The 14,939-nt window shown below is 37.8% G+C and overlaps 1 protein-coding gene across 2 annotated transcripts in view; it reads left to right on the top strand.

Moving 5' to 3' along the window:
• Positions 1–3,217: 3,217 nt before the first annotated feature.
• Positions 3,218–14,939, top strand: part of LOC140159114 (transmembrane protein 209-like) — a 31,353-nt gene continuing 19,631 nt past the window's right edge. For both annotated transcript variants that reach the window (XM_072182466.1, XM_072182469.1), the window contains exons 1-8: positions 3,218–3,382; positions 4,015–4,211; positions 5,215–5,471; positions 6,071–6,194; positions 6,545–6,631; positions 7,273–7,511; positions 8,101–8,197; positions 8,724–8,849. In XM_072182466.1, the coding sequence (XP_072038567.1) occupies positions 3,231–3,382; positions 4,015–4,211; positions 5,215–5,471; positions 6,071–6,194; positions 6,545–6,631; positions 7,273–7,511; positions 8,101–8,197; positions 8,724–8,849 (1,279 nt within the window). In that variant the 5' untranslated portion in view covers positions 3,218–3,230. The remainder of the gene's footprint in view (positions 3,383–4,014; positions 4,212–5,214; positions 5,472–6,070; positions 6,195–6,544; positions 6,632–7,272; positions 7,512–8,100; positions 8,198–8,723; positions 8,850–14,939) is intronic.

Genomic DNA, 14,939 nt, shown 5'->3' with positions numbered 1-14,939 from the left:
TTCCATTAAAAAAAGCTGCTATCATCATGAGACTAAGAAATACCACCGAAATGCTGTTTTGGGGAATTTTGCTAGCAGAATCTTTTTGAAAGTCGATCTTTGACAAGATGTAACTTTGCTACGGAAAGTGCTATGACAAAAAGGTTTTCAGTTTTGGCTTTACTCAAGGGCTTTAATTTGGTATATATAAAATGATGCAGTTTGATGGCAAATTTGAATAAGCCCTTTCGCAATTTTGGAAAATTGCAACTGCGCATGCTCAGACATCGTCACGCAGTTCTTCAACGAGAGATTTAACACGAGGAGGCTGCAGTGCGTTTCCAATGCGGTAAACTGTGCTGTTTGCATAAAAACATCTTGTACTGGAATTATGCCGATTATTTTGTCTTTATTTCTTCATGATACATTGTATTTGATTAAATATATTGATATCATGAAGAAATAAAGACAAAATAATTGGCAAAATCTGCAGTACAAGATGTTAGTATGCAAACAGTACAGTTCACCGCATTGGAAATGTACAGTAGCCTCATCATGTTTTATCTCCAATTTTATCGGCAAATATTACCCATGATGCACCATGATCTGAAATTGCGAATGGGCTTATTCACCTACATGGTCACTTCAGTGACGCGACCTCGATGGCTATCATTTCTATACACCATGATAGCCATCGAGGTTGCATCACTGAAGTCATGAAAAGATTATAATGTGTTTGTGTTCTCAGAAAAACCCAGGTTTTCTACAAGTCTATTAGACTTCCGTTGTCCACTCTTAGGCAGAACATGAAAACATAGCAGAACATGAAAACATAACAAATCAAGAGTAAATATATGTCTGAATTAATATCCAAAAAGTTCCCACGTTTTACTTTACTCATTTAGGAGTTATTTGGGGTTAAAAATGTGTTTATCGTGATTTTTTTTCATTTTTGCCCAAAATGTCAAATATTAAAATAGCTGTAACTTTAAAAATAAATTGAGTAGAAATTTTATTTCTATTGTAGATGTTACATGTCACATGGATTTCCAACACTGGTGAATAAAAGTGTCACAGCACAACTCTAAAATATAAAAAAAATGGCAAAAACCATATTTGTGTGCTATTTTTGGCCATTTTGACCTAAAAATGTAATTTTTGCATGGGAAAAAAATAAATATATATTTTCTTGATATAAAAAATATGTCATTATATCAACCTAGTTATTCTGAACAAAAAAGTTAATGATGGTGAATGGCTGTGAGCTATAGTTTTTGTTCTATGGCCCTTTCAAATTCACATATGGACTAAAATAGCATGTTTTTGTCAATTTTTCCAATATTAGGCTGAAAATGGTACTTTTTTGTAATTTTAACAAAATTTTCAGTGTTTGGAAAGTGGGAACTACACATATATTATGAATATATTATAGTACTTTCATTTTAAGCTAGTTGTAGATCCACTGGTAGCTCGGTTTCCATGGCAGCAGCAATTATATTGGTCAATTTTACTAATTTCAATGCAGCAAAATCATTTTAGTCATCATTTTACTGCATTGAAAGTAGATAAAATTGCTGCTAACGTGCATCCTCTAAATTCAGTACATTTTCATTGTCAAACGTGTAATTGAATAGGATTATTTTGAAATTTTAAAACGCTTGAAATATCACAAACAAATAGGCCTATGTTAATAAATAATATAAATACAGGCTAAAACCGTTGGTGTAGGGGTTCGATAATGAACCCCACAAAACTAACCGAGTATATGGAAAATGCCATACGGCCGGGCGGTTTCACAAGTTGTCGGCTCTATCGTGCCACTCGCCGCCTGAATTTTACAGAACAAAATGTACAAAACTCATTTTCAAAATGCACACTTTGCGCGCCGAAATTTCAATTTTGAGGACTAATTGTTCAAAAAAGGGGGTCATTCAGTGTAGACTACTGAAAAAAATGGGGTCATTGGGTGTAGGATTTGCCAAAAAAAAATGGGGTCATTTCATGGGCACATGACGTATGTCAATATATGGAGTGCCCCGGGCTGAAATATAGCAAGATAAAACGTTTAAATAATGGGTAATAATAATGGTACAGTGAACAATAACAAGAAATGAAATCCAATGTTAACATATATCTGCACAAGTGACTGATGGCCTATCTTTAGTATTGATGCTTTCAGGCGTTAAATGATAGCAAGAAATGGAAATCGCCCCGAAGGAAAGATTTAAATCGTGAAATTGATCGCCACATCTTATGGATTCACATTATCCTCCGGCGGAAATGTCAAACTGTTTATTACAACGTCTACTTGTGGACTGGTTTTTAAATCCACTCTCATCAAACTAATCAAATCAGTTCTAAACTACAATTTTATCCAAGAAATTAAAAGAAGAAAAAAATTAATATTGCTTAGTTTCAATGATGCTTACTGATCAAGTCGCCTTGATGGTGTATTTTCGATCATTTTGCAAGGTGGCTGAAAAATATTTCCAAGACGCAAGTATCGCCATTAGGCATGGCCCGGTAACCTGGATAAAATTTAACTCAATCAATCGTCCAATCCTAGTTCACCTGAGTGATCACGTGGTTTTGCCGAATGAACGGAATTGGTGTCGGAACAAGGATTGTTACTGGTAAACAAATCTTTTCGCCGGCATGTTTCAAGAAATTTAATTTACGATCTTTTGATAATTAGTTAGGGATCGTTTTATTTGAACCTTTGGCATGAGAGATTGAGAATGTGGGTTAAAGATAAGCCACTCTGTGTTCTCATTTTGCAACTAAAATAGGCTTCTCATAAAGCTTAAATTTGTAATTGAAAGATGGCGGATATACCAAGCACCCTCACTACATTCGGGTCTGTGAGGGTGCTTGACCAGGCATAGGGTTCGGCTGCGCCTCACCCAATATTTACGCTTTTACTGCCTCGGACACATTATTTGCGTGTAAAGGATAATGCATTACCCTTTATTTCTTAAATAACATGCCTACAAATATACCCAAATGAAGAAGAAAAAAAACGTGTAGAAAAAAATCAACTACTACTATGCACGGTCACTGGAAATTCTAACACCAGGTTGATGAATTCTTAGAAAAATCCGAGAGAAAAAAATAGAAATGTGGATTAATCGCCCCAAACTTGAGACACTAACAGGATTTTATTGCTTTCAAAATATTCTAACTGACGACAACAGCAAACTGTAAATGTCTGTCATTTCACCTTTTTCCCTTTCAGATTGTCAATATAGATAATGGAGAATGTTCAGCAACAGCACATCGGTAGCGCCTCTACTCCGCTTGTGGAGAAGACACTAAGGAGACAAGCTGGGAATAGTGCTTCCAAATCAGCATTATCCTGGGCTGCCTGTAACTGCATGCTTGCGATTATCTGTTATCTGGAATTGTAAGTTTTTCAGTCTTCTACAAGATTCTGTGAATACACATTACATGATTGACAGTTTCAATGTGTTGACTCGTGTGAAAATTAGGGGCTTTGCCTGTACAAATGTAACTTCAAAATTTATACCAATTATTTTCATTTTGCTAATTTAGCAAGTTGGTATTAATGGTAGTGTCATCCTGCATTGAATCGGGTTATAATTATAAAATTCTTATTTGCAAGTAGCAAATCCCATCCGTTTATCATCATCCCCCCTTATTGAATGCACACTTTAATGATGCATAAAGATCAGGTTCTGTGCATTGTAAGCTTTCCTTGTGTAACTTTTGTCATGTTTTTCCCAACATTATTTTTTTTAACTTGCTATGTAATGAGTACTCTATATTGTTGCTTTTGTTGATTTGCTTGTTAGCGCATTGAGATGTTTTTAGGTTTTAAATGTGCTTTATAAATGTTTTCTAATAATAATAATAAAAATTGTGTGCTGTGAACTTGCGACGTCCAAACTGCACTGGGACAGATTGGGATGTTCAGGGCAGGTGACAGAACTGCTGAGAATAAGTACATTTTCAGAAAAGCCCATCAGAGCTCAATGATATTGCAGGACTCATACTATTTCCTCTCGTTATTTTCAGAGCCTTTCACACGGTAGGTGAATTCTTTGAGGTTCATCACCCATCCATATGGTATGTGGCATGCGCCTTGGCAGTACTCTTCACCATCAATACAGTGGTAGATTTGGGGAAATTCCTTGTACCAACCATCAGAAGAGTACAGGATCCAATTCATCTGTCTCCGATGGAAAAATCATTATTAGGAGTGAAAGACAAAGGTATGGCTGTAACATTATGAAGAAAATGTGATAATTACACTTTTTGTTTCATTTCAAACATGGAAGTAAAAAAAATTTTATGTTGAAATTGTTTTCGCCATGTCCTTGGTACAGGTAAACACAATTGTTTCTACGGCTCACTATGTTCACAACATGTAATTATGTTCATCTACTTTCTAAAAAATATTGTTTTTGCCTAGTATATTGTGACTATATATTTTTTTTATTATGCCAGACATTGTTGATGCAAACTTCTTTGACACATCCTCTTTATGTGACCTGCTCCCACAAAATTAGCGTAAAGTCGCAAATTGTTAGTTTCGAGACATCCTGGCTGCTGAGTTGATAAAAGTGGTTTTCCAAGTAAAGTGTTTGGATGCGAGCTGTTAGACCAATAGGCCTATAAAATAAACGCTGTGTCAGACAAAAGTCTTTGAACATGGCAAAAGTTCGAAGTCAGCAAAAACATCTAAATCCAGCGATGCTGAGGTCTTCATCAGTGCTCAGGCCCCAGTAAAAATTAGAAATACTCGGAGACTCGTTTCTGATTAGAAAACATTAGCACAAACGTGTATATCTTGATTTCCTCATTTGATGCACACATGTACAAGCCAGTAATATGTCGTTTGTGAATGTCCAATTGTTCATGTTGTGCTCCAGTCACAAAGGACATACTACTAGCATACAGAATGCCTTATTCACAAAGACATACTACTGGCATGCACCTGTGCGCATCAAACAAAGAACATCAATCTAGCAACCAGGAGTCTCGAAACTATTAACTTAACTCTCATTTTGTTGGAGCAGGTCACATATAAGCATCATGCAGTTCAAGTTTCCTAAAACAAATATGAGGTTTTCTCTTTTGGTCTCATCCATGCCAATCCAAAATGGCAATTTTTTTTAATGAAGAGTAATATGTTTCTTATTCCCTTTTTGAATTTAGTAATATATAAGCTCATGAAAACTTTTTAGTCAAACATTCTTGTGTTTTTTTCTTCAGATGTTGGCTTTAAAACCAGAACCAGAAGGATCGCCTCAGCGCCTTCAAATCTCAACTCCTACACGGGCAGCCCAACGATTCAGCCACCGAGCACCTATCTATATCCATCCGCCAGCGTGAGCACACCACATAGCAGCTTCCATGGAACGCCCCCTAGCTCACGGATGAAGTCTCATCATAACTCCCCAGTGTTTTCTACTTCGTTTGCATCTCAGGGTTCCCCTTATGTGACTCCACAACAGTCGTTCACATCGATGGTAAGTTGTCTTTGATAAAGCTATCATTTTGGCACTGCTGTGGTGAGATTGTTCTGTGGTATGGAGTCTTACTGATATAGTATTATAGAGAGAGTGCTATATAACACTATTAAAAATCTATGCCACTTGTAGAGTCTAACTTCATAATATTTTTCAAAGTATTCTTTCTCATTGGTCTACACCAAGGTACATGCGACATATGCACTGTCAAAACTAGATATGTGTAGAGCAATGTTTATTTGTCAGTGAGTCGTCCAACAGCTGATCACATTACCAGTAATCACAGACAACTGTGTGGTAATGGATAATATGGGTCACATACGGCCATAGAGCCTGCAGAACCTACTAGAAAAAATAGAAGTCATAGGATAAGGATAGGGTTTAGGGGTTATGCATGGTATAGTAATTTAGAGAACTTTTCACAGACATCAGGGGTGCAATTTTGATGAATTGATTCTCATCTTACCCACATTTTGTTTACTAAAACATTTAAACAAGTCCGTATTAATCCTCGCAAACCAATTTAGGAGTATCATTGCGAGAATTGATTCTCTGATCCATGTTTAAATTGCATAAAGATTTTTTGTTACCTTTTTCAGACACCAGCAACGAGTCCACGTCAGTCACCTGCCTCACCTATGTACCGTGACAACAGTAGCAGCAATTCACTTCTAAGATCCAGACATCATCAGTCATCACCTGTACAGAGGTCACCAAGTACAGGTAAGGAAAATAGTCCTACAATGGGGGTGATCTGTCGGGCTTCAGAATACTTGATTGCGATGTGTTTGATTGGTTTGTATAAAAGCCAATGATGAACATTGTTGAAAAGCCCAGATTCCCTCTATCAAAACCCCACTTCTGTATACTATTAGTATTACACAGCCCACATGTGACACTGGTGAAAATGGTTTGGAAACAACTCTGTAGGGATAGCTTTCATTTATAGTTTTTGTTTGTTTTTATCTTTGTTTGTTCATTTTGTTTTGTCCTATTTATTTTGTTTGACTCTTTTCTTCACTTAAAAAAAGTCTGCAATTTATAATTCAAAATGTTAAATTTTTCCTTTTCAGTCACCTCAGATGCCATCATAACAGATAAGAATGCACTGAATAGTTATTTAAAGTCATACGAGGAAAAAGAGAGAAGACACCAACTTGGTAAGATGTACCATGTTTACTCTATTAGAAGCCCGGGGGTAGCCTTTTCAAAAGGGGGAGCGTTTATTAGAAGTGAATTTTCAATGAAAAAACTCATCAAATATGACTTCCGGAAGAGGTTTGAAGCAATGTTAACGGAATTCATTGTATATATGTTAGAGAAAAGTTTTGGGATGTGTTTTTTTTTAATTCTGAAAGAGGCTAAATGACCCTAAAAAAATCACAGAAAGCTTGAAAAATCTGAACATATTTGCAAAAATATTTTTAAAATCTTATGGATTTTTTCAAAACAATCCTGTCAAAATCAATTGGTCATGCTTGTAGAACAGGGTGGTTTTTTCATCACCTAATCTTGCATATAGTCCTGTTTTCTTTTACTTTGCTGAAATATAATGCACTCTCGCCTCACATTCCAGGCATTGTGAAACAGGCCAGCTTCAAAAAGGAGGTTAACAGCTATCTAGGCGCCAACCCCTCAGCTTTACCGTAATGATAACAGCTGTTAATGCCTTGATTTGTATTGACATAAAAATGTGTCCCTTGGCCCTCCCCTCACAACCTTTGAGAAAAAGAAATATGTTGCAGTTAGATTTTGTGAGTGGATTAATTCTGAATTATTTTCTTATTTGTTTTATCAACAGGAAGCTCAGAATCCTCTCCCAGTGGGTCACCATCATTTTGGTCTATCAACCGATCAGCCGCTGACTTTACTCCACTACTACGCAAATTTCAGTACCAGTTGGCTAGTCGGTCACCTCAGTCCCCAGCCCGTAACGATGACGACCCAGACTACCCAGCGACATATGGGGCAGAGGAGGTGTGGGGCAAGTGTGGCATCGTCAGAGATGAATTGGAAGGCTGGATAGCAAATCTTCGCATGGTGAGTCATCTGAGCTTCAATTTTGCTTCTGGAGTATCAAATCAGATTTTCCATTCAAATTTTACAAAAGGGCTATCATCTGTTCTAGCTTCGATAACACATCTGTCACTATCAAAGAGTTTTTGATGAGACAGGTGCTGTGTTCAATTCCTAACAAATCAATGATTGCATTCACATACATCAACCTCCTCTGTCAGTGAATGGAATTTGTGCAGTGTGACGTCATGAGGTGTCACCGTAGCTGAAACATAATAGATCCTTCGGGGTCACTCAAATATCAAGTTGGTATCAACTTTTTGGCCAATTATGGGTCCATTTTCAGCCATATTTATATTTAGGGTCTCTTTTTGCCATAAATTATTAAAAAGGGATGTTACACCATTTAGAGGGAAATGGTTATTTTATTTAGGGGTCTGTTTTGAGGGGTGATTAATGAGCATGGGTAGCAACTTTATATTTGAGTTACCGGGGAGGATTTAATTCCTACTAATATTACATTATACTTTGTCAAAATCATTATAATAAGACTCGTAACCACACATCACAAAATTGTAATTTGTAATGAATTGTTGTTTTGCATTTATTTTAGTATATATCCCAGACCATTTTAAGGTCTCTGGTTCGAGCCATAGATGAAGTCAACTCTGCTCTCAAGAGAGAAGGAAGAGCTGAATTGCAGATAGGAGGTAAGTCATTTTATCAGTTGAATTGCAAGATGGTTGTAAGTGTGTGATAATAACAAAACACTTGCATCTTTCATGCAATCAATAGGCAAGTTGTCTTTTACAGAACACGTTAGTAAGCCAAACAATTGACCTTTTTGGTAAATCCCATAATTCCTTGCAGTTAGACCCGACTTGCAATGCCCAGTAGTCTCCTTCACAGCCTGTTTGTGTCGGTCTTAATGCTTGTCGTTCCTAACGTGATAGCCGTATACAGTCTGACGGAGACTAAATGCGACACAACGATGTGCGCTAAATGATGTGCGCATCTGCGTGACATGAAAAATAATGACATCATGGGTCTAACCGCAAGGAATTATTGGATTTACCGAAAAGGTCAATAATATCTACAATAAAAGTTGGACATGTAGCAGCAGGAGCAGGAAGTAAAATACATACAGGGTGTATAATGCATGAGTGTTAAATTAAAGCATATATAAATTTTCTCTTTGTTTTCTTTCTTTCTTTTTTTTCTTTTCCACCAATTTAGAAGTTAGTATATCATCATTACGACATGTGATACTAACAAGAAGTAAAAGCGTACAAACTCTCAAAATGGTGCTGCCGTACTTGGACATCCACTCTAATCAGGAATATGTTGTGCAGAGAATACGAGGTTTGTACATCTATGTTTGTCGGCAATACCTGTATGGGTTATAATCAGAGCCAGAGATAATAATACTAGTTTGCGTCTGACATCACCTGTCAATCAAACTCTGAAATGGTTAGTTTAGGAGTTATTTGGTGATTGAAATTTCTGAATGCAGTGGTAAAACTGTGTGTGTTATGGTTAATTTTGCATCTTTAAACATACAAACCATCTCAAAAATTAGATGTTCATAATAGAAAACTTTCTTTCCTAAAGGTACCATGTCACCAATGCCTAGAAAAGTTGCTTTTTGCCTAATTTTTTGTTTTTCTGTGATTCCTTTTCTCTGATGAAGGCACCAGATGAATCAACCTTATTTACTAATTCGGTACCCTCAAAAGTAAATAAAATATTTTCTATACCGCCCTCCCCCGTATTTGCCCCTCCCCTTTTAACTAAAAGGAACATAACAAATATTAAGAATAGGGGAACACCGTTCTTCGAGGAGACAATGGACAGTGCAAGAACCTATCGTGAAAAATTTGTGTTAAGTAAGTTAAGTAACCTACACCTTTTGAACACACCAACACGATACTACCCGACACGACACGATTAGCATGATTAATATCACAACTAGACAGGCAAGGCCTATATCATACTTACTATAATAGATCACCGCCAATCACGACAACTCGAACACAACTTACTTATTATGGCTACGTAGTCCTGCTGTTGCTTTTTTCTTTCTAGCCAGAATAATCCGAATCTGCAATTGACTTCCAACAAGCTAAATTTGGGCTGAAACCCACCTTTTAACAATTTTTAACAAAAAATTAAATCTATCCGTGATGTGCACTGCACTGGTCTCTAGGAAAACAGTCAATGACTGGCCAACGCCCTAGCGCCTACCTTCAGATAACCCGCCTAACTCTTACGTAACATTCACCAATGTTATGCAAATAGGGTTCCTGGCTCATAACAGAAAATTCATTTATTTACTAATTTGGTACCCTCAAACGTAAATAAAATATTTTCTATACCGCCCTCCCCCATATTTGCCCCTCCCCTTTTAACTAAAAGGAACATAACAAATATTAAGAATAGGGGAACACCGTTCTTCGAGGAGACAATGGACATCTCCATGTTCCCTAATCTCAAGGTATAAAGAGCGGGCAAAAGCTGGATCAAGGAATAATCGCAATGCAATGGTTGTGCTTAATCTCATGTATGTTATTATTTAGGCAATTACCTTACTTATAAATTACTACTACATTAACAACCTTTCCTATAAATATACCTCAATTGCAATAATCTTCATTCTGACTACTTTAGAAAGTCCTCACTTGACTGCTAATTAATATCTAAAACTGCATGCCTTTCACTTCAAGTTTCATGTCCAAGTGGCAATAACTTCTATAACTTACTCAGATGCCTAAACTCATTGAAACTGCCAATTGGTTCTGTAATGATTCAGTCACGTAACCGTCTTTAGCGCTCTCAGACCGCCACCTACCATGCTTTTTAAAAAGACGGTCCGGTATTCCTGTATTGGCTGCTGCTGTGGCCCCTCCAGCTCTTAAACTGTGTAGTCCAAATCTTTTGGAGTCTACTCCAATACCTACCAGAGCTTCTTTAAGCAAATCTCTACATCTAGAATATGACATTTTACCTGCCCTCAGGAAATACTTTCCAGATGATTTCATAAACACAAGAGGTCTGAAGAGATACTGATCAGACCCATCTAGCTGAATACCAGCTAATGTGATGTACCTATAGAACATACTGACCGGGCATGTTATTTTACCTGTAGCCGCTATTATAAGCCACACTCCATTCTTAAATTGATCAGTTTTACTTTTCACTATAAACAACCTCATATCTGAACCGAAATACTGAATGTCACAAACTCTCAACTCTGCAAGCTCAGAGTGTCTAAGGAACCTGCGTAAGATATTAGCAGCATGGCACATAGCCTGCATCCCGCCAGACTATCTGGCGAACAATTCTTCCCTACTATAGCATGTAGCATTTCTGGAGTTATGGGTTCCTTTTTCGGGAACTGGTTTCTGACTTAGCCTTTTTAAGCCGTTTAACAATAAATGCAAGATTTTATATTCACACGGGTTATCTTTAACTAAAAGTGAACAGTCATGATACCATTTAATCGCAGAAACGCACTTTCTATTCTTGAATAAGGGGCCTCTTCATTGTACAATTTAATCAAATAGCTCGCTATATCGTCTTTAATCGCGGGAAGATACTGAAATATTTCGAGACAGACTCCATGCCTTCCAGTTCTCGAATGCTCGGCTATACTTGGCAACCGTGTTTGGCGCTCTAGAAGCCAATAACGCCTTTTCCAGATTCAAGTCTCCAGTCACCCCATCTCTGAAACAAATTAAAAAACGTCTATCAGCGAACGTTCTCTTTTGTTGAACTCTTCAACTTGGACTTGACTATTCTGTACTCGGCAGTAAGAAAAGACTCCCAGTGGATCAAACTCGTTATATTGTATACGTGTGCCCAGTGGCTTTCCGTATTTATATACAATCACATTCCTTCTATAATCTGTGATACAATTAAAACACCGCATCTCCCAGTGGAGATTAATAAACATCTCTTGCCCAGTGGCTTTGTTGCTATTCAGAGCAAACACATCTTTCTCCAAATTATTTATTTCACCACGCCTTAAAATGTAGACGCTTTCAAAACATTCATCACCGTTTTGGTGCCGTTACATAAGGGAATTTATGGATCATGTTTATAATATAATTTGTTGTAATTAACACAAGGCTCCGTTTAACCTTAAACACAACACGGCGCTAGTCATTTTTGGGGATCCGAACAGAGAATTAGGATTCTTTCCTTGCACGAAAATATGCTTCGGATCATTGAACCTTAGTTCATTCACTATGGCTTTCTTGTATTTGCTATGTGGTGAAAAGAGAATAGGCCAAAATGCAGCGAAGTCCAGCAAGGTACTACTAAAGTTGCAGAAGCCTTGCATGCCACTAAGTGTTTAACTGCCTTGCTCACCAAAGTTATTGGTGGAACCAACCAATTCTGCGCTCCAGCCCAATCACATGTAAAGGCGTCAACGTGAGCTGGTTTGGGCGACTAGTACTTTGAATTAAATGTTCTTAGTTTTGTGTTGAATTCATCAGCTTAACCGGTCTACAGAATGTGGTCCCCACATTTTATCAATCATGTCAAAAAATTCTGGACTCACACCCCAATCGTCAAAATCTATTCTCCTGCTCAGCTCATCAGCTTCAGAATTTTCAGATCTGGGAACCCAATTTATTTATATTTCAATGCCTTTGTTCTTACACAAATTGTAAATGCTCAAAGAAATTTCCTGTAATTCTGGCTTCATGCTACCTTTTGTGACTATGGAGACCACGCCTTGATTATCGGTAGACAATGATATCTTCTTTCCTTGTAATTGGGGTGTAAAGGCTTGCAAAGCTAAAAATACACCTTTAAGTTCTCTCCAGGTGGAACTCTTTTTGCTTTCAATTATGTTCCAATTCTGAAAAAACTTTAATCCCCACACTCTGCCGACCAGGCCCCGCAACCCGAATCACTAGCATCTGAATATACTAAGCATACTGGACAAGAATATTCAAAGAGAAGTCTCTTATTCAACTCTACTACATGTTCTCTCCAAAAAAATAGTTCTTCTATCACACTACTGTCACTGGACAGCTTATAAACTTTATCCCAGTGAACTCTCCTCTCTACTTCCATGTATAAATACTTTGACTTCAATTGAGCGATGTATCCCACTACTGGGTATAATGACATAACCTTGCCTGCAAAGGAGGCTAGCTTTCTAGCCGAAACATATGGCAAGTCCTTTTGAATTCTTTCAAAAAATGCAATGATATCGTTAACCCTTCTTTCTGTAACGCTAATCGCCCCTATTGTTGAGTCCCATGTTAACCCTAACCAATCTAACCGTTTAGTTGGATTCCAAACTGACTTGTCTACATTAGGCACTAAACCGGCTGAGAGCAAATCTGCTTTTACTTGTTTTGCAATCACTTCACACTGGTCAAAGGACCCGCTTCGTCCCCATCCATCATCTAAATACAGTACTATGAAGATCCCTGTCTTCTCCAATATCTTACCAAAGGTCTTAAAGTTTTAGTGAAGATGAAAGGTGCCGATTTTAAGCCAAAAGCTAAGACCTTAAATGAGTAATATTTGATTGTGCCACTGAACTCCCATGCGAAACACAGGTACTGGGTGTGATCTGGGAATATCTCCAAATGATGATAACCCGACTTGAGATCAAATGAGAACATAAAATCGTCTTTGTTAAAAAATTCTAAGGCACATTTCCAGTCTTGAACTTGATCTTCTCTCCCCAAACAAAATAATTAATATATCTGAGATCTAAAATTAATCTTAATTTCCCTGAACTTTGTTCAGAAACTGAAAGTGGATTAATTATCTTCGGTATTTCATCACATTCAACTACCAATTGTTTGTCTAAAAGTTCTTGAATTGCCTGTGATACGACTTCTCGATGTTTAATAGCAGATTTGTTATTGTTAAATTTGGCGGGTCCAGGCGAAGATAGCAACGGGATCTTGTATCCGTTAGAAATTAAGTCAATAATGTCAGGTTCCGCTCCAATGAACCGCCAAAAAGGCAATGATGCTTTAAGCCTACCTTTAACGTAAGGCTCCTCGCGTCCTAATTAAGTAATCAAAATAATTATTGAAATAGAAGTCAATATCATCGCATTCCAGAATGTAGAGTGTTAACGGCCTTGACCACTCCTGTCGAACTTGTACCGGTAAACCATAATCTGTGCAAAATTATGAAACGTTTTTCAAAAAATTCCTATTAGTTTTTGAAGCTACGTATATCATGCGTTCATCATGACATTTCATACTCACCTACCAAATATTTGTAGGCTTGTGATCAACTTTATAACTTCAACTATAACCCCATGTAGGGCCTATTATTATATTTTTACCAAGTATCAAAGCTTTGTTGAAATCCCGATCTGTTAGCTCTCTAACCGTACATTTTCTATATCTTTTTCCTGTCTCATAATCGCAAATAAATAAATCTATATTTGTATTACCTTCATTGTTAATACCATCTGGCTCCCTCCTTGGGCATATTTGAGGTAGATGCTGCCCCATAACCTTTGATTGCAGACTGGGAAGCGGCAGTGCACTGTCTGCGCCAGTGACCCCTCTCACCACAGGCAAAACATCTGTCGCCTCCTTTCTGGGAATTCCCAAATTGATATTGACCCGTATCCATAATTTTGGCGTACGAAAATTAGCGCCACTAGGATTACCATCACGCCTGACCATACTGCATTTTTGCGCTGATACGGCTTTTGTTGATTTGAGACGCCGCTCAGCGCTCTCTTCTTTCTACTGGCCTTTGCCTGCGCTGATCTGATACGGCGGTCATCATCAGAATCTTCTGCTAGGTCGGCTGACAGATATTCATCAACGACGGCCCACCCCCCGTCTGATTTATCAGCTAGTCTTATCAGTTTATTTCTCTTAGAAAGTTTCTCTGCAGATTCTTTCAAAAGGGGCAGAACTTCGATGATGTTGCCCTCTTCAATACGGGAAATGGAGGCTTCAACATTCGATAAAATCTCGTGATTGAATTGGAACTGAGTTTTGTTACCTCTGTGGTTGAAATTTAGCTTGGATTGTAACTTTAATTCTTCAACCTCTTTAGATGCTGATTTTAGGGAATAATGGCGTTATCAATGTAGGAAGTCACACCAAATCGCCTGATTCACTATCTGAGAAATCACCTGGGCGGACACTGGCGCTGGTTGCGCCGGAGGAGCCGCAGGTGGCTGCGCTAGATTCTCTTGAGCTTGATGTTGAGGAGCTTGAGCTTGATTCACTGCGCCTGACTGTGCCCCGATTTGAGGGACACCAATATTATTAGCTAATATCTGTGCAGCGACCTGGTTAGGAGCGGGTTCCTGACGAACAATTACAAATTGTCCTTCTTGCGACATGTTATTAAGTTTATGTCAATAAAACAAAATTAGTACTCACGATAGTACCCAGCTTATGTCTATCGTACACCTTCCAAAGGACAACAAATTAATTCCAGCGAAAC

The sequence above is a fragment of the Amphiura filiformis genome, chromosome 8, assembly GCF_039555335.1.
Source record: "Amphiura filiformis chromosome 8, Afil_fr2py, whole genome shotgun sequence".
NCBI lineage: Eukaryota > Metazoa > Echinodermata > Ophiuroidea > Amphilepidida > Amphiuridae > Amphiura > Amphiura filiformis.
Note: the sequence above shows the minus strand (reverse complement) of the source record. Positions and strands in the feature narration are given on the sequence as shown.